Source organism: Lissotriton helveticus, chromosome 6 (assembly GCF_964261635.1).
Source record: "Lissotriton helveticus chromosome 6, aLisHel1.1, whole genome shotgun sequence".
NCBI lineage: Eukaryota > Metazoa > Chordata > Amphibia > Caudata > Salamandridae > Lissotriton > Lissotriton helveticus.
Window position 1 is genome coordinate 1,313,605,594 of NC_136067.1, and position 24,571 is coordinate 1,313,630,164.

General features: G+C 42.7%; 1 protein-coding gene across 1 annotated transcript in view; it reads right to left on the reverse strand.

Annotated features, from left to right (window-relative positions):
• Positions 1-24,571, reverse strand: part of MRPS5 (mitochondrial ribosomal protein S5) — a 572,686-nt gene that overhangs the window by 68,165 nt on the left and 479,950 nt on the right. The window contains exon 6 of the mRNA XM_078649050.1: positions 4,731-4,821. Within this exon, the coding sequence (XP_078505176.1) occupies positions 4,731-4,821 (91 nt within the window). The remainder of the gene's footprint in view (positions 1-4,730; positions 4,822-24,571) is intronic.

Consider the following 24,571-nt stretch of genomic DNA (forward strand, 5'->3'; position numbering starts at 1 on the left):
GGCAAATCGCCTAGCCCCTATCATGCCCGATTTGGTTAACATTCAGCAACATGGATTTGTGATGGGGAGAGACACCACGGCTCATGTGAACACTGCAATTACTGCTTTTGATGTAGCCTCAACTACTCTCACCCCACTCGGAATGGTCATGTTAGATGCTGAAAAGGCATTTGATCGAGTGGGGTGGGAGTACCTGTGGGAGGTGCTAAAGAAGATTGGCATCCGGGGTCAATATTTAAGTTGGGTATGTGCACTGTACGACAATCCGCTGGCCAAGGTTAGTTATGGGGGAAAGGAATCAGCGAACTTTTCGATAAAGAGGGGAACCAGACAAGGCTGTCCTCTGTCCCCTCTGCTTTTTGCCCTATCCTTGGAGCCATTTTTAAATGCACTGTCTTCCCAAGTTAATATCATCCCAACACAGCATGGTGGGGAGAATTTAAAAATAACGGCTTTTGCGGATGATATTGCGGTGTTTACTACAGATTTGGTAAGAACTATCCCAGAAATAGTTAAAGAAGCTGCACTGTTTGGTAATGTATAGGCTGTCCTGTTTTCAGTTTCTATTTTTGGTAAATTCTGGTGGGGGTTTTTCAGTGTTTTCAATATCTTAAAAAACAGTTGTTATCAGTGGTTACACATTTTCACGCCACTAAAAACAACAGAAAAAGTGTTTTTTCCGGTGTTTATGGAACGTTTTGCTTTTATCATTGCTTGCTTTCTGCACTGAAAGAACATGGTATATAGACAGTGTACGTATAGTGTATATGGGGTCCAAAGAGATTTTTGCAAATTAATCTTATTGTAGTACACCATACAATACTTCTTCAGTGAGTCTTTGGTCATGTGCGCTCGTGCTTTCCTTCCCATGTAAACTTCTGTGAAAAGGCCCTCTCAGCATTCATAACCCCTAGGGCTGAGAACCGTCAGCTAAGGGACACAGTTGGGATGACTGTTTCTTTGATGCCACATAAAGCACGAAATGATAATATTTACGTTTAAGAAAACGGGCATAAGAAAACAGTGCACCAGATGGACTAAAAAGTCAATAGCATCCCTCATTAACTCTGAAGATTGTAAAGATGCTTTCAGCATACCATCTAACAAGTGGCAAGGATCTCCTACAGGGAATCACTTCAGCTTGGGTATCAATTTTGACAGGTCATCACACACATTTTTTATATATACGTAGCTGAATCACTACAAATACAAACAATACCACTCCAATCTTTGTTGAACTTGGAAAGAACCTTTTTTGCAGAGCATAACAAGTGACACTGCGTTCCATGTTTTCCAAAAGTCTGGTGTCAAGTTTTCACCACTATCCCAGATGCTTGGTGATATATATATACTTGTCACTATACCTTGCATTTAATGTTTAAAGCCTGAGGTGTTGGCAATTCACCTACTATCAATACTGATCCACTAGAAACTATGGTCTGACGTATTAAGGGTTTTTACCCATTCTCTGTGGGTAAATGTGATGACAGATATTAGGAAAGATTTTTATGAAACTAGCCATTTTACCTATCAGTGAAAGAATCAAATGCAGCCAAAATATCAAATGTGAGTTTGATATGTCCTGATTCTCTACAGTTTATAACATAATTAAACTAAACCTAAAATGTGAAACTAAACCTTGCATCTTTAGACCAAAGGCCATTTAGTTTGTGGTTGTGCAGGTGTTTTTTCAGTGTTTATATGTTTTCACCGGTGAGGGCTATTTTTCTTTCAGTGGGGTTTTATCAGTTATTATAGGTTTAAACCTAAAACCCCACAGCCTAGTAATGTATCAGGATACAAACTAAATGTAAGTAAGACACAGCTTATTACTAATTACAAACCGTTGGATACGATTCCTGGTATATGCCAAAGTGCGACTTATCTAGGTATTAAATTAGCCGCAAGTACAGATAAGGTACTAAATATGAACTATGATTCTTTGTTAAAGGAAACTGCCTTAACTTTGAAAAAATGGCACAAGATACCAATCAGCTTAGCGGGGCGCATAAACCTTGTAAAAATGAAGATTTTGCCCAAAGTACTATACTTATTCAGATCCATCCCCCTACAACCTAGCAAACTTTTCTTTAAAAAATTAGAAGGTATTTGTAGTAGTTTCTTGTGGGGATATAAAAAAGCACGTAGGTCAATAAAACTTTTGGAGCTACCAATAGAAAAGGGGGGTTTAGCATTTCCGGATTTTAGGTTATACTTCTTTGCCACTTTCTTTCTCCGCTTGCGAAGTCTGATTAAAAACGAAAGCTCGCTTTTCTATCATCAATATATGCTGGGACCTGACTGTAATCAATTTTTATTTCGTGTAAACGATCCTAATTACTATAAAGGAGTAAAATTTAAGACAGCTAGACAAATTTAAAAAATTTGGGACGAAATTATGGCTATCGATAACATTTCTTTCTTTAATGCTGAGCTTCGATTATGGGGCAATCCAGGCCTACCTGATATATTCTCGGATGGGGTAGGAAATCTTTGGGCCCGACACGGTATTAATACTCTGGGTGACTTATATGGACCGTATGGGCTTATGGATTTTGATACATTAAAACTTACTTATGAACTAAATAATGATATGTATTTTAAATACATTCCAATACGAGATTACTTGAAACGCAAAATGAAAATAGCCGAAGTGGTTCATTCGGATACATTAAGATGCTTATACTCAGATAAAACAAAATCACTTATCAGCTTGGGCTATGGTCATTTAATATTAGGCAAAATTGATGATACTGTGAAAATAGCATCTAAATGGTCATCAAGGCTGGAAATGAATATTAACCCCACACAGATATCTCTTTCGTTAAGCCATATAAATTCAATAGTTCAGTCCTCTAACCTGAAGCTACAGCTGTATAGAACTATAACGCAGTTATATTATACTCCTCAAAGAATTTCTGGCTGGGCATTGGGGGCCCGATCCAACGACAGAACAAAATGCCCGAAATGCGATATGGATGCAGAAGGTATAGAACACATGCTTTTTGTCTGCCCGGCGCTATTTTCATATTGGAAGGGGATAATGGATGTTCTAGCTAGCAAACAAATTATTACTCCAACCCTTACAGCACATTTGGTCCTACTCGATATTCAGGATGTCAACTGTCAATATAAAGATTTAATAACTATAATATTTGCATGTGCTAGGTTAGTTATTGCAAGATCATGGATATTAAAAGAACCTCCGAATGTTATCGAATGGTGGACCGTGATAAACGAAATAAATGTAATGGAACTCTCGCTAGCCAAACTTAGAGGTCCCAAGGCTTTGAAAAAGAAGGAAAAAATTTGGCAAAACTTTTTTGACCTGTAAAATCTCATAACATCCCTTGCTTACGGAGGCCAGAAAAATTTGTGTTTAGTTCTCTTGAAAACTAATACTTTCTCTTATAATATGTAATTGTGGATCCTCTGTCTTTGATGTAACTTGCTGGTTTAATAGAGAATGTTTTTTTTTTTTTTTTTTATGTTTACTTCATACTATGTGAAATGTACTAAGTTGTCTTTCTTGCAATAATAAAAATTTTTATAAAAAAAAAAAAAAAAAAAAAAAAAGAAGTGCAATCACTTGTTTGTGACAAACCCGAACCAGGACCGGGTTGGAACTATCACCGGTCCCCCGACCCCTCCCTTCACGACCCGTCAACAGCCCTGAAGAGTCACGGGTTATTACCCTTCTTGACGAAACACGTGTCAGCTGGTTTCATGTTCCAACTAAATGCATTCCAATAAAACGACACAAAAAGAACACATTTGTGCGACTCCATCCTTGCTACTTGTATGTGATCAATCATATCACACTTACTTGTTGTGTGCATCGGACTTTGCTAACATGTAAAATATGCATCCACAGATCACAATATGATTTAGAGCATTTCACCCTAATTTCATTTATCTAGACCCTTAAGACACAGCCATTACTTTCTCAAGCGCTCCCAAATTAGAGAGACAAGCTATGGGGCATGTAACTTTCTTGGTACAAGCTCCCACCTAATAGAATGTCCTGCCAATCCAGCTATGCTCTTTGACCTAATTCAAGACATTTCTCGAGCACCTAAACCGTGGCTATGTTCAACTGCCTACAAATGAAAATGAAAGAGCTGGGGCATGGGTTCTGCTGCTCCTTTTTCCAGTGCCATGCAAACAAGTAGCTGAAAGTAACTGTGCAGTTTTATTTTATGATAATAAGTAAGGGAATGCTCAGCCACAAGCGAACGTGTAGAGTTTTGTTCCAATGTCTTTCATAGCGCACAGCTACATGTATGGCACAAACGGCTTTGCCTAGGTTTATTATGCGAAACTCTGTGTCAAACACGTTGCAAAAATACATTGTGGGGGTAAGGGACACGCAGCAGCCTACTTGAAATCAATAGTGAATACAGCAAGCAACTGTCAAGTCTCTTGGCTATTTCGCACCAACAACCTCCAGACGCATGTCAAAATCTCTCGTATTTTAGAGAGCAAATGACTGGTCGCACACACAAGAATTTACTCATTTGCATTGAAATTTAATCTTAAAAAGTTATCTAAATTTGGGGTCTGGAGCATGGCAGGCTGAAGGACTTTGAATGCCTGCCCCACATTTCCCATAATGCAAATATTTCCAAAGGTATTTGGAGTTCCGTTTATAATAACATGACCACGACAAAGCAATGATTGTCAAAATCATTTAACCAAAATGCAAACAACAAAAAACAACATCTACTCACCTGCAGCACCATTTCCATTTCCCACCACCACCAGTGCACTCACAGATTTCTTCCTTCCTTCCTTGGCAGTCATATTAAATACATTTTTCAACTGTAAAAAATAAAGAACATTCATTGTAAAATTAATATTTATTTTATTAGTTCAATTACATAATCGAAAAGCGTTGTAATATTTTTTGGGCAGTCATATTAAATGCATTTTCCAACAGAAAAAATATAAAGAGCATACACTACAAAATTAATGTTTCTATTATTCGTTCCAAAAAATAAGCTATAAGTGTTGCAGTGTGTACAGTGCACGATAATTTTAACAACGCTCAGTAATCTAATTGTGGAGACTTTTTAAAAATTGTCAAACTGGTTTAACATCGTTCCAAAGTGAAGGACAACTACAATGGTTCAGATACAAATTGCTATTAAAATAAATATTTGCAAAGCCAATGGGTCTGGTCTTTAATATGTGTCCGCAGAGCATTAGCATTTGTCTATAGTTATGGATGGGTGGGAGTCCATCTCAAATGCTTTTCTCATACTTTGCTGTTCGCTTACGTTTCAAAGATGACCTACGTATTGAAAGTACCACATCAACAATCATCGAACTGTAAACCAAAGTTTGCAAAAACAATTCTAAGATAGCCACACATGCACGGCCCACGTCTTTGAACGTTTTTGGCATATTTGATCTTTTTCCTTTCTAGTGTTTTAAGATGGCCGACACATTTAGAGGCAATGTGACCTCCAGCTGAGATCTGCACAACAGCAACACAGCTTGCCAATACCTTATTCGATAAACGCTTAACCGCGGCGCAAATTCCGCCGCGGTGCGGCGGTTTGATCAAGTGGGTGGGGCCACGTCGGCCAACGGGCGTGCGCAGCCCTACAGAGGTAATACTCGCGACGGCCATTGGCCGACAGAAGCAGCGAAGGGGTTAAACATTCCAAGATTAACCAACTACTGTTGTACAAAGCTAAGCAAGGATTGAGAAGCACTGAGAAAACAGGATCACCTGGTTGATGGCTGTCTGTGCCAAGGCCTTGGAATCACTGGAGATCACAGTCTGTGTCTGGAGAGTGAAGGGCATGTGTGCAATAGCAAAATGAACATAGGGGTGGGTGTTTTTGGTGCTGCAGCTGACGTCATGGTGCCCTTGAAGCTTCTAGAGCAGCAGGACGACCCGGAAGAGATCGTTATACATATAGGGGAAGGACTACCATGTTGTTTCACTGAGAAACGCCGTATTTTAAGATAGATGCTGTTGTTTTGTTTTAAGGGTTTCAGTAAAGACATTTATAATTTGTATGTATTATTTGTTCATGAAAAGATAACACTGGAGAAGGGAAGAGGCGAGGACAAGCACAAAGCCTGATGTGACTACAGGCTGAGTGGCACTGTGCGGGGAAAAGCAACTCGGTAGCTGCTTCTGGCTATTACCTCATGTGTGGCATTACAGTAGTGGCGGTATTTTACAACAGAACATACTAAATAAAAAAGCAGATTAGGGAGAAAGGCAATCTTTGTTTTTTAGGGTGCTGCAATACATTGACATAAACAAAAATGTGACCGATAAAAGAAAGTGCGATTAGGAAGCCCGATGTCACTATAGCCTCTGTGACACCGGGTTATATAGCGCATTTCAGGCGCTGCTTCTAGTGATGAATGAAATATCCAGTTGCTGGCTTCGCCTCTGCAATGCCACTTGCGCACAGACTTCCTGGCAGCAACATAGCTCCGTGAAGTCCCTTAGAAGGTGGTGTGCAGTGGATCATGTTGACCTCTGAAGGGGACTACTTTTAAGGTAGATGGCTATATTGAGTGCAAGCAAAATGCTGGCACTCACAGTGAAAGAAGCCAGCAGCTTAATTGGGCTGACATTGTGGTTCTGAAAATCTGGATTCGTGTAATCGTTCTGGACTCGAGAATTAAAACTTTCTCGAAACATGACAAATTTGGTATCAAAAGACCGAGAATGACGAGTACATCATGTACATATATTTTCAGCATATTCAAGTGACGATTTCACCTCGAAATCGTCATTTGCGTTCTGAACCCTTGGCTTCCATTTATGTGTTGCCCTTTACATAGGCCTTAATCCAGTTGAATTCAATTCCACAAAGACACATACTCCTTAATCGACTTTTCCATGACCTGTGCAAGTTGGAACCATTGCCCCAGGCCGAACTCGTTAGGTCAGTTCCCCTCCTAGTGGCCAAGCAAGATAGCATCAGGGCTCAGCCGGCCATAAACCTCCTCATTGCGCACACACCTGCCGTATCTTGCTCACATCTGTCTTTACTCTTTTGCTTCACTTACTTTATGATGGGGAGGTGCCTGTTTTATTGGGGGTCCACCGATATCTGATGAAATGTTGGGCCTTGCCAGGTGATTTGTTGTAGGCAGCACGAAGTGAAATATGGACATGTCATCGTGACTCTGCTTTTTCTTTGTATTTGAAATATGTTAACGATTTACTTTACAACCAAGAATGTTTGCCTGAAGCTTAAAATTGTGTATAAGAAGAGAAGCCTGACTTTGTAAATTCGAGCAGTCTCCTGAGAATATACTTCCCCGTGTTGTACTTCTAGGACACTTGTTACCTTGGTTTCAGCCAATAAACTAATCTTTGACTTCACCTAGAAGACTGAGTTTCTGTGGTCTGGATCAGGAAGAACCCGAGGTCTCTGGGTGTACCCTGACACCGCTGGGTTACCGGTTCTGTGCCGGTTCTTAAAAACCCAGTACCTCAGCTGGCGCCCAACGTAGGGCGATTCCAGTGGTACCAGTCAGCCAGAGGATCGTGAGGAGCTTCGTGTGAAAATTCCGGAGGACGGCCAACCACCTCATCGACCCCTGCATGTCGACGTGGTCCGAAGGTCTTTGCTGCGAGGTTCCCCGCTTCCCGACGGCTACAAGGACTGCTGCCCTGGCTATCGCCCTGATTTCGACCCTTGAAGTTTGGTAGAGCGAAACACTAAGACGAGTCTTCTGGTGACGTCATCGATATCTCAGTTAAGTATAAGTGGAGCGTCTCCCAGTCCTTAGTTGACCTTAGTTTTGGTATCCTTGGGATAAAAAGTTTTGTGTTGGTACTTGCAAGCACCAAAACCGAAGGACTCGTGTATTCACGAGAAATATCGTAATCGATAATCCTTTGAAGTTTGGAACTAGACTAGAGAGCGAAGATGCCTGGTCTTAGACTTGGAAATTTGTTTTGTCTTGGCAGTAATAATAGGGACTCCCGATTGGAGGACTCATGTCCGGTTCCTCCGGCTGGAACTCCAACCTACGAGTTATATGTGAAACATGGGGTAGGCCCCATCACATACAACGAAGTGTGGATTAAATACACCAGGAAAGATGGTGTTTTAAAATGGCCCCAACATGGTAGCTTCGACACGGAAATTCTAGATAACCTCGAAGTTAAACTCTTTAAAAAGAAATCCCGGCCGGCGATGTTTGACTCTTTCCGCTTATGGCGTAAAGAAGCCAAACAAAAAGAAATCAAATTAGCGAAGAAAAATAAGAGAGAAGAGGAACTCTCAGTAATGCAAGCTGCTGTACAGTTTAAAGATAATGAAGAAGAGCAGATGAGTAAGCAGTTGCACAGGCAACGTAAAATGGCAATAGATAAATGTTATCCAGTTTTGCCGTCTCTTCAGCAAGAGGCAGCAAAAGAGCGTGAGAAAGACCCATTAATGTCGCATTTACTAAATTCGCCACCCCCCTATGCGCAAAATGCCACGGCACCCCCGCAACCTTTAGTTGCGCAAACTACGCCTCCTGTTCCTCCACAGCACCCTCCAGCTGTTCCTCAGCTGGCTCCTACTCCTTTGGTGCAGCCTCCTCCAGGCCCACCAACCACCTTTATTTCACCTGTGTTTTCTACGATTTTGCCTACTGTACTTTTTACGTCTCCTAATGCTCCCTCTACGATTTTGCCTAGTGCTCCTTCTATTTCCCCTGATACCTCTATTGCTATCTCTGCCCCTGCCTTATCTCACCCCGTTTTTCCATCCGTTCTTCCTTCAGTTTCACCTTCCATTCGGCAGAAAATGGCCAGCACTGTTACTAACCTTCTTTTACCTCTTTTTGGGTCGCCTACTACGACCCCTAACATGGGAAGAAGACAGTTGCGAAGTCGACTGCCTGACTATCAAGAGAGAGACTCACTGAATAGTTTAGCACGGAAATGGGTCATGGACACTGTAAAATATGATGTACAGTCTGTCATGGATGTGTTCCATCAATGGGAAGCAGCGACACAGAGATATGTTTTCGAACAGATGTGTGTTTTTCTTTGCGAGGATTTAGAGGACAATGATCTGGAATGCATCCCGCACGAGATGTGTCGTGTACGGTTTAAGTTCGGAGAGGGTATGATTGTAGGTCCAGATGTGGAGAAAGCAGTTGAAATGTTGTTATCATATCGGAGTAAGGGGAGCAGTTCTGGGTCACCATCTGAATCTAGTACATCTAGTAGGAAAAAGGCGCGACAATACCCTATGAGAGAAGTTCCCCCACAGTGGAGAGAGGGTGACACGACTGCTGTCCCACCTATTCTGCCACACTTTCAGCGTGTGTGGGTACATGTCCCATGGAAGCGAGCTGAAGTTTTAGCACTTAAACAAACATTACCTGATCCGCGTTAAAAATCCTGCAGGGTATTACAAAGAGTTGTCGCAAACTGCTGGGTCATGTATAATGAATTTAGCCGATATCGATATGCTATTTGGGAATGTTGTTCCACAGCCTTTATGGGGTAAAATTCGTCACATAGATCATGATCAGGAATTAGGGGACTCATGGGCTAATATTGCCGCTGCAGATGCCCGACTAGTTGGTGGTGCCACGCCTGAGCCTTTGATAGCACAGCTCCCCGGTAAAATAGTAGATTACATGAAAACGATAATGCCTGCAATACGTGTAAATTGGGATAAATTGTCTGCATGCAAGCAAAAGAAAGAAGAAACTGTTTCAGATTTCTTCACCAGGTTTGAAGAAACATTTGTCGACCACAGCGGTCAAGATATGACCACAGAAGGTGGTCAGAGATTGTTTGTCGATAAATTCGTGCACAATCTGCTTCCAGAATTGTGTAAAAAATTTAAAGGATTCAGAAAGTTCTTGGGCAGTCTCATCTTCAGCCCAGATATTGGCTACTGCACAATATTACGAAAATAGAGACAAAGACGAGAAAGATAGAGTAGAAAAGAAAACTAAAGAACTAAAAACAAAGGTTTTGCTACAGCAAGCCTATCCACCACGTGGTGGTGGTAACCAAAACAATAATGGTCAGAATCACTACCAGAATAATTCTCAGCAGCCTCAACAATATCAGAGGAACTCGCAAAGAGTCGAGTATACTCAACCCCGTGTACCTGTAGGCCCCAACCAGTGTTCATTTTGCAGACAAGAGGGTCATTTCAAGTATAATTGTCCTATTCTATTACAACGTGCAAATGGAGTTTCTGGTGTTAGAGGTCGTGGCAGCCAGCAAGCACCTAGAGGTAGAGGGCGTGGAAACGCCCCTCAGAACGCACGTCCCCTTCCACCACAAAACTCTATGAACAGGTTTGATCAGCAAAAAAACGTATCTGACAGAACAGCTCAATACTACGTTGATGATTACTATACAGAAGATGAGTATTTGGAGAATAACGATTGCTAGGACAGCCATAGACAAAGAGAGGGAGTGGTTTCAGTTCCAGTAGATCAGAGCGGACCATACGTTGAGGTGATTACATCAGGTGTGTCAGAACCTTTTCTGTTGGATACTGGTGCTACAAAGAGTTCTATTATGCACTCCAAACTCCCTGGCGCACCTTTGTCTGGCGAAATGAACGTTTCTGTAGGTTTTTCAGGCGCCCCAGTTAGAAATCCGATTTCTGACCCTTTGTCTCTTTCTGTTGGTCCTTGTGAATTAGAAGCACCCCTCATTCTGACAACAGGTTGTGGTGAAAACTTGCTAGGATTGGATTTGTTAAAGAGATTGTATGCAACTTTGTACTGTTCTCCGTCAGGAGTACAACTTACTTTAGGTAAGAAAGTGGTTTCTCCGATGTATTTGTCGAGAGATGCACTTCCTGCAGAATTGTCGTTTCTCCCAGATATTCTTTGGGCCACTGGTCCTAATGATGTAGGTCTTTTAGAAATTCCACCATATGTTGTAACATTGAAAGCCAACGTTAAAATGCCACGAATTCCCCAATACAAAATCTCGAGTGAAGGCGAAAAAGCTTTACTAGCTATCGTTTACGAATTGATTAAAAAGGATGTGATTGAAGAAACACGAGGAATCGTTTGCAATAGTCCTGTTCTGCCTGTCTTAAAACGAACTGACCCTTCTAAGCCACCTGTGTACAGATTCGTGATTGACCTCAGAGAGGTGAATAAAATTGTTGTACCACAATTTCCAGTTGTACCCGACATTACCACATTATTGACTATGATTCCAGCCTCTGCCTCTTGGTGTTCGGTGATTGACCTGAAGAATGCTTTCTTCAGTATCCCGATTGCTGAGGAGAGCAGGGATATTTTTTCCTTCAGTTTAGGAGGTCGAAGTTTCCGCTTTAAACGCGCTCCTCAGGGCTACTGTGAAAGTCCATCAATATACAGTCAAGCTCTGAAAACACAGCTTGACACGATTGTTTTACCTAAAGGTGCTACTCTTGTACAATATGTGGACGATTTGCTCATTGCTGCAGATACTAAGAAAATTTGTAAAAAGGCCACATTGATATTATTGCGTCATCTGTGTGATCTGCATCACAAGGTGTCACTTTCCAAACTGCAATATTGCCGACAAGAAGTGGCCTACTTAGGTCACCTCTTATCGAAGGAGGGAAGGAAACTGACCCCTGAAAGAATTCAGGCAATAGCGAAATTGAATGTGCCAAGAACACAGAGAGAAGTGCGTGCTTTCTTGGGCATTACATCGTACTGTAGACAGTGGATTCCAAATTTTTCGTTATTGGCTAAACCCTTAGTGGCATTAACGTGTAAAGGTACACCCAATCCCATTCCTTGGTCTGAAGAGTGTCAGAAAAGTTTTCTCGATTTGCGCACAGCATTATGTTCGGCTCCTGTGTTAGGTACCCCCAACTACAGTAAGCCTTTCACATTGTATGTCCACGAGAAGGAGGGCTGTGCATTGTCTGTGTTGACTCAGTTATTTGGAGGTAGGCAGCGCCCATGCGCCTATTTTTCGTCAACTTTGAATCTGGTAGCAAAAGCATTGCCAAGTTGTTTAAGAGCCACAGCAGCAGTAGCTGTCTCTATCCGACAGTCTGCTGGTCTAGTAATGAATAATACACTGATCGTGATGGTCCCACATGCAGTAGACACATTGTTAAATAGAACCAAGACACAGCACTTAACTAGTGCTCGACTGTCCAGTTACGAATTGACACTGCTAGCAAGTCATGTGCACATAAAAAGGTGCAGTACCTTGAATCTAGCTACGTTGTTACCAATTGCAGAGGAATCAGATGCTTTAGAACAACACGATTGTTTTCTCGCAACAGAGGAAGAAACAAAAGGGAGAGTAGATTTATTTGACACTCCTCTTGCTGAATGTGATGGTACATTATGGGTGGATGGTTCATGCTTCAAGCTCCCAAATGGTAACGTGACTGCAGCATATGCTGTCACGACTTTGCAAACAGTTGTTGAAACTGCACGAGTACCACATGGTTCAGCTCAAGCTGCAGAATTAGTTGCTCTCACAAGAGCATGTGTATTGTCTAAAGGAATGAGAGTGACTGTCTACACTGATAGTCAGTATGCATTTGGAGTGGCTCACAGTTTTGGACGATTGTGGAGAGAACGTGGGTTCCTGACTTCGCATGGAGCTAAGATTCAGCATGGTCAGTTGGTGAATGAGCTTCTTGAATCACTGACCTTGCCCCTGAAAATGGCGATTGTGAAATGTAGTGCTCACAAGAAGGTGACTGATGATGTTGGTCGTGGGAATGCATTTGCTGACGAGATCGCTAAAGAAACGGCAAAGAATGTGATGAGCCGAATGTATGTTGCAGGCCCTGAAAGATGGACCGGTGATGTTGGAATATGTGAGGACACGATAGAGTGTGTGAAGTCCATCCAAGCTGAGGCCACAGAGAAAGAGTTGAGCACGTGGAGAGAGAGTACAGGTAGAATGGATGCAAATGGTTGTTGGATTGAATCGACAGAGCATCAGAGATGGTTGTTACCCGATGCATATGTGCTTGCAGTGGTTACAATGGCTCATGGAATGGCTCATATCAGCGTAAAAGGGATTTGCGAGTTGTTGGCCCCAGAGTGGAAGAATTCAGGGATTCCCAAGTGTGCAGAGAATGTTGTCAAGAATTGCATGGTATGTCTGAAGCACAATCCTGGTAGGGGAACCCCAACTCCAGCTGGTCATTTTGCACCTCCTACGTATCCGTTCGAGGTTTTGCAGCTAGATTTCATACACATGGAGAGGTGCAACAACTTAAAATACGTGCTCGTTGTTGTTTGTGCTTTCTCAAAATGGGTAGAAGCATATCCCCTGAAAGACAATACTGCCTTATCCACAGCAAAAGCCCTTGTGAAAGAGTACTTCCCCAGGTTTGGAATGCCTAGAATGGTCTGGTCTGATAACGGAAGTGAATTTGTGGGTCGTGTGATGAAGAGAGTGTGTGAAGGGCTAGGTATTAGGCAGAAGTTCCACGCTGCAAATCACCCCCAATCAGCTGTATTAGTAGAATTTTACAATGGCACGCTTAAACTTAAATTGGCCAAGATCCAAGCGAGCACAGGTCTTAAATGGCCTGACGCTCTACCCTTAGCACTCCTATCCACCAGAATGACTGTGCATTCGCGAGTGAAACTCAGCCATTATGAAATTGTCTTTGGCCAGCCAGCCAACATATGGGGAGTGCCTAGGCCCACAAAGTTCAGCGAGCTAGAACACCCTATTTTGCTTGATTACCTGTATGAATTGACGGCTAAATTGCGTGTTTTGCATCAACAGGTACATGACTCCCTGCCTCCGGCCTCTGATACTCCAGGACACCCCATAAACCCTGGATCCTGGGTGTTGATAAATAATTTCCAAAGGACTAAAAACGACCAGCCCAGGTGGACGGGACCATACCTCGTCCTTCTCTCTACCAGATCGGCAGTTCGAGTGGAAGGGAAGAAGGCCTGGATCCACGGGGTCCACTGTAAAAGGGTACCCTTACCTCTGCCCTATGACCAGAGTAAAGAACTTGATGCCGTGCCAAATACCGCCCCTTTTAATGATTCACATGTAAAAGGAACTGACTCTGAACAAGTAAACAAAGACATTTTGCACAAGGCTGTGCCACCTTCCAAGCGAGTGAACATTACAGAGCCTGACCTTTTGTTCCCAGATCAGACAATACCTGGGAAGCAACGGTATAATTTGAGACCGAGAAAAACGAACTAATAAAGTCATTTCTTTTGCAATTTGAGACTAAGATCCATGGACAAATAAAAAAAGATACTTCTTTTTCCCCCCCAAGTACTATTTTTGAAAGTGCAGATCTCCCATCTAGGTAACTTGCTTATTTTTGTTTTTCGAACCGCCATCCGGGTTCCGCTGCTAGGGCCGCGGTTGATTAAAGTCTTTGGGGTGCAGCTGACGACGTTAGGTCAGTAGTTCTGGTTGGTCCAAGGGAGTTGCCCTAGACTGACGGAAGCATCCCTTAGCAGAGGCAACCTCCCACCGCGGGCAGCACTTTAGAGAGGATGGAGTTTCCCGATGTGGAGAGACCTGCCAAACAAATGAACTTTAAGCAGAGACTGTGTAACACGATGACCAAGAAAAGTTTTATGATATTGTGTATTTTTATGCTATTCAGTGTCATGATATTTTTAATAAGTTATGTTTTATTCTCCTTCCATGTAACATTTGTGCCCACTGCATCACCCATACCTCCTCCTACTGTTTCCGCTCATTCTTTCCACCCTCTGCCTGACCACGAATCAAATAGGAGATTGGAGTTCGTTAATAACTCCTTTGTACAGTTGTTACACCAACACCAACTTGTAATGAACACAACTAACTGTTGGGTGTGCGGTCTCATGCCTCACACAACTGATAAAGGTATCCCCTATTTGGTCCTGCCATTTAGTCACAATGATTCTGTATGGGCATATAGGACAATGTTCATATATGCATACAAAATCTACCCCCTGCGTTCTATAACAGACAATACTAGAAAAAGTGCTCTAGTCAAAGGTATAGTTGACATGATTAAGGAAGGTATTTCTTATGAGACTATCCCTAGAGATGAGACACTATTATACATAGGATGGAACATGACTGGGTATGGAACTACTCTAAGTGAGAAACAGCAAGCTAAGAGATCGTCCCCGATTTGGATTGTACCCCATCAGGGTCATCTATGTCTGCAAGGTAATGGCACGAATCCCAGAGCTCAGTTAGGGAAGAGTGTCTGTACTGAAACGTATATGTTTGGATCTCAGACTTCCCCTGCGTGGGAGGCAATCACCTTGGAAAAATATCAGGAGGAAAAGAGAATCCCGAGAGGCCTGAGGATTTTAATTGCCCCCTCACATGAGGAACCCGACATAGAGCTGGCTGAGGAGTGGGCTGAGAATCTAATGGATTGCTCAAACCGTATGCTGTCCATTCTAATTAAACACGCATGGAAAGATAGAATGGCGCTGTTGAAAATGATCTCTGAGCTTAAGGAAGAACTAATAAAGGAAGATACCAATGAGAACTTTACAAAGAAAATGGAGGAAATCAATACAAAAATGACCAAACATGAGGATGAGATTGTGGCTAAAAAAGAAAGAAAGTTTCTCAGAGACAAAATCGACTACCAGGGAGGTCGAATTTTCACTTTCAGCCGCAAGTATGATAACATAAAAAGAAAAGGCGTGCAAGCGAACATTGATACAGTAAGTGCGGCAGGAGTAACATCGGAGGAGGAAGTAGTAGAAAGTGACTTATCTGAGGATGGCCAGGTCCTGGTAACAAAAAATGTAACCAAGAGTATAAGTAAGGGCTCAAATTTTTGGGAGGAATTCAAGATGATGAATCAGACAACTCAACAACAAAATTGGCAAATAGACAGAGGTCGGGGGCAAGGAAGAGGATACAGAGGAAAAGGCAGAGGAAGAGGAAATCCTGGAGGAAGTACACCAAAGACCAACAGCCAGTCAGGAGGGGCGGCTGGAACAAGTGGAAACACAACAACCACAGTGGGAGTGGAAACACGGGGTCCGAAAAAAACAAGAGGAAAATGAATCGACGAAATGTGGTAAACTTATCCTCTCATATACTTTCTGATATAGAAAATGATGTACTGCAATTTGGCCTTTCTTTTTTCCCTTCGGCTAACTTTAATTACTCCCAGGAACGGATAGACCTTTTTAAATTTACTAGAAAACTAAGGTTGCAGAAATGGAACAAACTCAAGGTCAAGAATACGGCCTTGAATGTTTCAAACATTGAACCAGCACGTGAGACCATTGATGAGGTTGTAACTCTAATTGCAATGCAAGACTTGGAGTTGGGTACACCAGCGAATACTCCAAATGATGCAATATCTATGGGTTACAAAATAGATCTGAACTGCCCAAATTCATTCAAGCCAGAATCCACATTCAATCCCACATTGCCTGCATGTGGTATTGACACTTTCGAAACCCTGGTCATCAATGATTTTAAGAATTTGGCAAAGAATAAACATTGGTCCAATGACAATTTAAGTAAACAAGAAAGACTAGCTGTTAAGTCACTGGAATGTGACTCTTCAATTGTCATTCGCCAATCTGATAAAGGGGGCAATGTGGTTTTAATGAATGTGGAAGACTATATTAAAGAGGGTATGAGACAACTGAACATGAAAGATTGCTATGAAGTCTCTTCCCTACAGATAATTGAAAAGAGCAATAGTACTTACCATGAGATGTTGAACAGTTGGCGTTCAAGTGGTATCATTGAATGGGAGGAATACTCTTTTTTACTGAATCGTCATCCTAAAATAGCAGTGTTATATTTACTGCCTAAGCTCCACAAGAACTCCAGCAATCCCCCGGGTAGGCCAATAGTATCTTCGATTGGTTCTCTTTTAGAGAACACGTCAAGATATTTTGACTTCTTTCTAAGACCCTTTGTTGAAAAAGTTCCCTCCTACCTCAAAGACAGCGGAGACTTCATAAATAAACTTACTAACTTTGTATGGCATGACAACTACATACTCATTTCTCTTGATGTATGTAGCCTTTATACATCGATCAGGCATGAAGATGGTATTAAGGCATGTCGCAAATTTCTGAGCTCGAGATCAATCTCATGTCTGTGTCATACGGAAATGATCATCCAGATGATAAGATTTTGTTTGGAAAATAATTTCTTTGTCTTTAATGAGAAGCATTATAGACAAAGACAAGGTACGGCGATGGGAACTTGTTTTGCTCCCAGCTTTGCCAATCTGTTTATGGCGAGCTGGGAGCAACAAGTAGAGAGGACCCACCAGATGTATCGCAGCCATGTAAAATTATGGCTGCGTTACATCGATGACCTGTTCATCATCTGGGAAGGCTCACAACAGGAGGCAGTGAGTTTCATTGATGATTTGAACAGGAATGATTTGAACATCGCTTTGGAGGGTCAAATGAATACTGAGACCATGGTGTTTTTAGACTTACATGTTAAGGTACGTGATGGTAGACTCTCAACTAGTCTATACCGCAAAGAAACTGCGGGCAATACCTTATTGCACGCGGATAGTGCACCGAAAGACCTAATAAAAAGCATTCCTTTTGGCGAGTTCCTCCGGGCTCAGGGGAACTGCAGTACAGATCAGGATTTGCAGATTGAAAGTGATTGTATGAAGGAACGCTTCTCTGAAAGGGGATATCAATCCTCAGTCATAGAGGCAGCACTGAATAAAGCTAGTGCAATCAGTCACTCTTCCTTACTAATTACTAAGGATGCCTTGAAACCTACAGCAACCAGTGAGGTGATAAGATTTATATCTACTTATCATTCTAGATCCTGGCAAGTACAAACAAGTCTTAAACGTCATTGGAACATCCTTAAAACTGAGCCTACTCTGACTGGTGTTTTGGGTGATAACCCTAACATGACTTACAGGAAGGCTCACTCCTTGAAGGATAAACTGAGTAGGAATGATGTAAGCACTAACACAACTAAAAGCAATGATGTTCAAGGCTTTTACACCTGCATGAAATGTAAGGCGTGCAGGTACAGTAATAACATCAAGAAAGTCTTTTTTCCAATAGAAGCTGTAGAGAAAACCATTAACAAACATCTCACGTGCTTATCTGAGTATTGTGTATATGTACTGATGTGCCCGTGCTCCAGGAAATACGTGGGCTGCACTATGTTCCCAGCAAAAAAACGTGTCCTGGAGCACATGAGATCAATTGACAACAGAGATCAAACCTCCCCAGTTGCTCGTCATTTCGAGGAGCTACACAAGAGTAATAGAAACTTGTTGAAGTTCTTCGTGATTGACAAGCTTCCTGTTATGAAAAGAGGAGGTGATAAAATTCGCAAACTTAGACAGATGGAGAATAGATACATTCTCGAATTAGACACCCTGATGCCGAGAGGGCTTAACTCTGAAGAAGAAATGAAATGGCATTTGGGGGAATAAGAACCTAATGTATAACATGAAATGTTTTGATTGTCTATGTAATAGCCTGTTAGGATACAAGCACATCAGTATCTTGTGAATTTGATGAAACCTGAAGTCGACTACGTGCTTTTCTGCTGATTTTAACAAGTTTTAATTGTTGTTTCACTTTTTTTCACTAATTTTTTAAGACTCATAACCCAGATAGGGCTTATAGTTTGGTATATGAAATACAGGAGTATTTTGTATTTTGTATTTTAGGTAATGGAAGTACATTGAAGCAGAGAAAGAAACCTCACTTGGGTGTTGATTGTTGAAGACCGTTTGGTCTTAAAACTATAATTTCTCACTTGGGAGTTGTGGTTCCCAAAATCCGGACCCTGTGGTTTTCCCTATATCGAGGTCCAATACCCGTGTCACGAAACCTCCACGTACGAGACGATTTTGGTGTCTACGAACCGATAATGATTAGGACATCATTCCTATGTATTTGCGTTACAATCGAGGGTTGCCAACACCCTTAAATCACAGTTTCCGTCCCATCCCTTAAACTCCATTTTGTGAACGGCATCCATCTTGCATCTTGCCCTCATGATAAGTCAATTAAAGGTCGAGCTTGATCCAAATAGACACGTCCACCTTTCGTGACTTTCCCCTGACCTGTCCCAACTGACTCCACTGTCTTCGGCCAAACCTGTTTAGGCAGCTCCACGCCCAGTGGCCGAATACGATAGCATCTACGCATAACATTCCACGAACCATTCACTACATACAGCCCATGTTTCCTTCAAACACGCACCTGTCCCCGTATCTTGTTTATGGCCCTTTTATGGCTGGGTTGTACCTTCCTTTATTGGTGGTTCATCTATATCTGATGGGAGTTCCCGATCCAACTGGGTAATCTATCAGCAAACTGGACATCTAAAATATGGGCTTGCTTACATGACTTCGCTCTTTGTATTGTTGTAGAAATATGTGTGTTGTCATACCATAAACGCAAGAATTCTTGCTTGAAGCCATATATTTGATATATAAGGAGACGGCTGGTTCTGTAAAAACGAACAGTCTCCCAAGAACCTACTCTCTGTGTGGTGTACTTCTGGGACACGTGTTACTTGGTAGCTACCAATAAAACTTGATCTTTGACTGCGACTAGAAGACTACGTGTTTCTGTGGTCCGGAACAAGGGAACTCAGAGGTCTTCGGGTGTTATCCCCTGACACCAGCGGGTTCCTAAAAACCCGCTACCTCAGTTGGCGCCCAACTCGGGGCGATATCAAGCGGTGACGGTCCAAGCCAGATGTTCGTGAGGAGCTTCGTGTGAAAATTCCGGAGGACGGCCAGCCACTTCAGCGACCCCTGTATGTCGACGTGGTTCCGAAGGTCTTTGCTGCGAGGTTCCCCGCGTCCCGACGGCTACGAAGGACTGCTGCCCTGACTATCGCCTTGTTTTGGACCCAGTGATCCTTGGTAGAGCGAAACGATAGACGAGTCTTCTAGCGACGTCATCGATCTTCAAATACTTCAGTTTAGTATAAGTGGAGCGTCTCCTAGTCCTTAGTTTGTTCTTAGTTTTTGGTATCCTTGAGATACGACTTGATTTGGAACTTGCAAGCCCCAAAGCCGAAGGACTCGTGTATTCACGAGAAATATCGTAACAGATAATCCTTTGAAGTTTGAAGCTAGACCAGTGAGCGAAGATGCCTGGTTTTAGAAAACTTGGAAACTTGTTTTGTCTTGGTTGTAGTAAGGACTCCCAGTTGGAAGATTCTTGTCCGGTTCCTCCAATTGGAACTCCAATGTATGAACTCTATGTGAAGCACGGCGTAGGTCCTATCACATATAACGAGGTATGGATAAAATACACCTGCAAGGATGGTGTTTTAAAATGGCCCCAATATGGTAGTTTCGACCAAGAAATATTAGATAACTTAGAGGTCAAATTTTTCAAGAAGAAAGCCCGGCCGGCAATGTTTGACTCTTTCCGCTTATGGCGCAAGGAAGCCAAACAGAAAGAAATAAGACTAGCAAAAAAGAATAAAAGAGGTATGTCAATGGTGCAAGCTGCCGTTGCATACAGAGATAACGAGGAAGAGCAGGAGAGCGAACAGATGCTTAGGAGCAAGAAACTAGCGATAGATAAATGTTACCCAATGCTGCCAAATAGAGGAAAAAGTCAACAGGAAGGATCCGAGAAAGATCCATTGATGTCCCACCTATTAAATTCTCCGCCACCCTATGCACAAAATGCCACAGCACCTCCGCAACCTTTCGTTGCACCTTTGGTAGCTGTAATACAGGCTCCTTTACCGCACTCACCAGATACTCGTCAGCTGGCTCCTGTTTCTTTGGCACAGCCTCCTCAAGGCTCACCGATCACATCTATTTCTCCTACCGTTCCTTCTAAAATTTCGCCTAGCGCACCTTCTAGTCTCTCTGATACTCGTTCTACGAACATTTCTGTTTCTGCTTTGCGTGACTCTGTTCTACCACCAGCTATTCCTCCACTTTCACCTTTCGTCTGGCATAAAATGGCCAGCATTGTTACTAACTTTCCTTCACCACTTTTTCGGTCGCCTAAAACGACCCCTAACACGGAACGAAGACAATTACGAAGCCAAATGCCTGATTATCAGGAAAGGGAAACATTGAATAAGTTAGCACGAAATTGGGCTATGGATACAGCGAGATATGATGTAGAGTCTGTCATGAACGTTTTCCGTCAATGGGATGAACCAACGCAAAGATACGTCTTTGAGCAGATGTGTGTTTTCCTGTGTGAGGATTTGGAAGATAATGGTCAGAAGAGCAACCTGCAGGAGTTGTGTAGGTTACGATTTAAATTTGGGGAGGGTATGATAGTTGGTCCCGACGTTGAAAGAGCAGTAGAGATATTATTATCACATCGAAGTACAGGTGGTACTTCTGGGTCATCCTCTGACAGTGGTACGTATAGTAGGAAAAGAGCGAGACAGTACCCTATGAGAGAGGTTCCTCCGGTTTGGAGGGAAGGTGATGCAAACGCAGTTCCACCGGTTCTGCCTCATTTCCAGCGTGTATGGGTACATGTCCCCTGGAAAAGATCCGAAGTTCTAGCACTCAAGCAGACACTACCCGATCCCCGTAAAAACCCGACTGGGTATTATAAGGAGTTGTCCCAAACTGCAAGCTCATGTATAATGAATTTAGCGGATATAGACATGTTGTTTGGGAACATTGTTCCACATCCTTTATGGAGTAAGATACGTCATACGGATCATGACCAAGAATTAGGTGACTCATGGGCAAACATTGCGACTACAGATGCTAGACAAATCGGTGGTTTCAAGCCCGAGCCGTTAATAGCTGAACTTCCTGGTAGAATTATCGCATACATGAAGACAATTATGCCTGAAGTACGTGTAAACTGGGACAAGCTATCCGCGTGCAAGCAGAAGAAAGACGAGAATGTGTCTGACTTCTTCACGAGATTTGAGGAAACCTTCACTGACCATAGTGGTCAGGATATGGCTACCGAGGGTGGCCAAAGACTGTTTGTAGACAAGTTTGTACACAATTTGCTTCCTGAATTGTGTGCTAAACTAAAAGACTCAGAAAGTGCTTGGGCTGTCTCTACGTCAGCACAGATTCTAGCAACAGCCCAGTACTATGAAAATAGGCGTAAAGACGAGTTAGACAAGGCAGACAAAAAGACGAAAGATTTGAAAACTAAAGTTCTTCTCCAACAGGCCTATCAGCCTCGTATGGCTAGCCAGCCTAATTATCAACAGAATCAGCAGTACTCTAGAGACGCGCAAGGAAACGAGCTTTCCCATCAGCGTCCTACGTATGGCCCGAATCAATGTGCGTATTGCAAAGAAGAGGGCCATTTTAGGAATAATTGTCCGGCTCTTGCACGACGTTTAAACGGTGCACAAGGTGTAAGGGAAAGAGGTGTTCAGCATGCCTCTAGAGGTAGAGGCCGTGGAAATTTCACTCAGAATATAACTTCTTTTCCACCTCAGAAATCAATGAATAGCTTTGATCAACAGGGTAATTCATCGTCCAAGTCAGCTCAGTACTATGCTGACGACTATTACACCGAACACGACAATGAGGGTAACGATCGCTAGGACAGCCATGGACAAAGAGAGGGAGTTGTTTCAGTTCCAGTAGATCAGGATGGACCTTATGTCGAGGTAATTACCTCAGGAGTGTCAGAACCATTTCTGCTGGATACTGGTGCTACAAAAAGTTCTATTATGCACTCAAAACTTCCTGGCGCACCTTTGTCTGGCAAAATGAATGTCTCAGTAGGCTTCTCTGGCGCCCCTGTTAGAAACCCGATCTCTAGTCCTGTTTCCGTTTCTGTTGGCCCCTGTGAATTAGAAGCACCCCTCATTCTTACAACAGGTTGCGGTGAAAATTTGTTAGGATTGGATTTGCTAAAGAGGTTGTACGCGACTTTGTACTGTTCTCCCTCGGGAGTACAGCTTACTTTAGGGAGAAAAGTCATTTCCCCAATGTACTTGTCAAAAGAAGGCATCCCAACCGAATTGTCATCACTTCCAGATATACTATGGGCTAATGGTTCCAACGATGTAGGTCGTTTAGAGATAGCGCCGTATGTCATAACTTTGAAAGCAAACGTCAGATTGCCACGTATTCCCCAATACAAAATTTCTAACGACTGCAAACAGGCATTGTTAACGATCGTTTATGATTTGGTCGATAAAGATGTTATCGAGGAAACAACAGGAAACATTTGTAACAGTCCAGTTTTACCGGTCTTGAAACGTACTGATCCTTCACAGCCCCCTGTGTATAGGTTTGTGATTGACCTCCGAGAAGTAAACAAGGTAGTTATACCGCAGTTTCCAGTCGTCCCCGACATTACTGCTTTATTGACAATGGTTCCAGCTTCAGCAGCTTGGTTCTCGGTGATTGACCTGAAGAACGCTTTCTTCAGCATCCCGATCGCCGAAGAGAGTAGAGACCTTTTCGGCTTAAATTTAGGAGGACGAAGCTTCCGCTTCAAATGCGCTCCTCAAGGCTACTGCGAAAGTCCATCAATATTCAGTCAGGCTCTGAAAACACAACTAGACACAATTGTACTGCCAGATGGGTCAACATTGATTCAGTACGTAGACGATCTACTGATCGCCGCAGACACTGAAGAGATTTGCAAGGAAGCTACGTTGTCGCTATTACGTCACCTATGTGACATGAAGCACAAAGTCTCCCTTTCAAAACTGCAATTTTGTCGACAAGAAGTAACCTACCTAGGTCACATCTTATCGAAGGAGGGAAGGAGACTGACACCAGAAAGAATACAGGCAATCACAGAACTAAGTGCCCCAAGGACACTGAGAGGTGTCCGAGCTTTTTTGGGCATTACATCGTACTGTAGACAATGGATACCGAATTTCTCACTACTAGCCAAACCCTTACTGTCACTACTCCGCAAAGACACGCCTAAACCTATGCCTTGGTCTGAAGATTGTCAGACGAGTTTCCGCGAGTTGCGCGATGCATTGTGTTCGGCTCCTGTGTTGGGAGACCCCAACTACAGTAAGCCTTTTACATTGTATGTCCACGAAAAAGAAGGTTGTGCATTATCAGTCTTAATGCAACTCTTTGGGGACAAACAGCGCCCATGCGCGTATTTTTCGGCAACTCTGGATCCAGTGGCTAAGGCACTGCCAAGTTGTCTAAGAGCAACAGCCGCAGCAGCTGTCTGCATTCGACAGTCTGCTGGATTAGTCATGAATAACACTCTGATCGTTATGGTTCCGAATGCAGTAGACATTTTACTAAATAGGACAAAGACACAACACCTTACTAGCGCTCGACTATCCAGTTACGAACTTACCCTGCTGGCAAGTCACATCCATATAAAGAGGTGTGATACACTCAATCCCGCTACGTTATTACCCATCCCGACAGAGACAGACAAGATTGACAAGCATGACTGCTGTTTCAGGACAGAGGAAGAGACAAAAGGGAGAGTAGACTTACAGGACACTCCCCTTCCCGAATGCAATGATACTCTATGGGTTGATGGTTCATGTTTCAAGTTGCCGAATGGTGATACGACTACAGCATATGCCGTAACGACGTTACACACCATTGTAGAGACTGCACGCATTCCGCACAGTTCTGCACAAGCTGCAGAGTTGATAGCACTTACTAGAGCATGTGTGCTGGCGAAAGGAAAGCGAGTGAATGTGTACACTGAC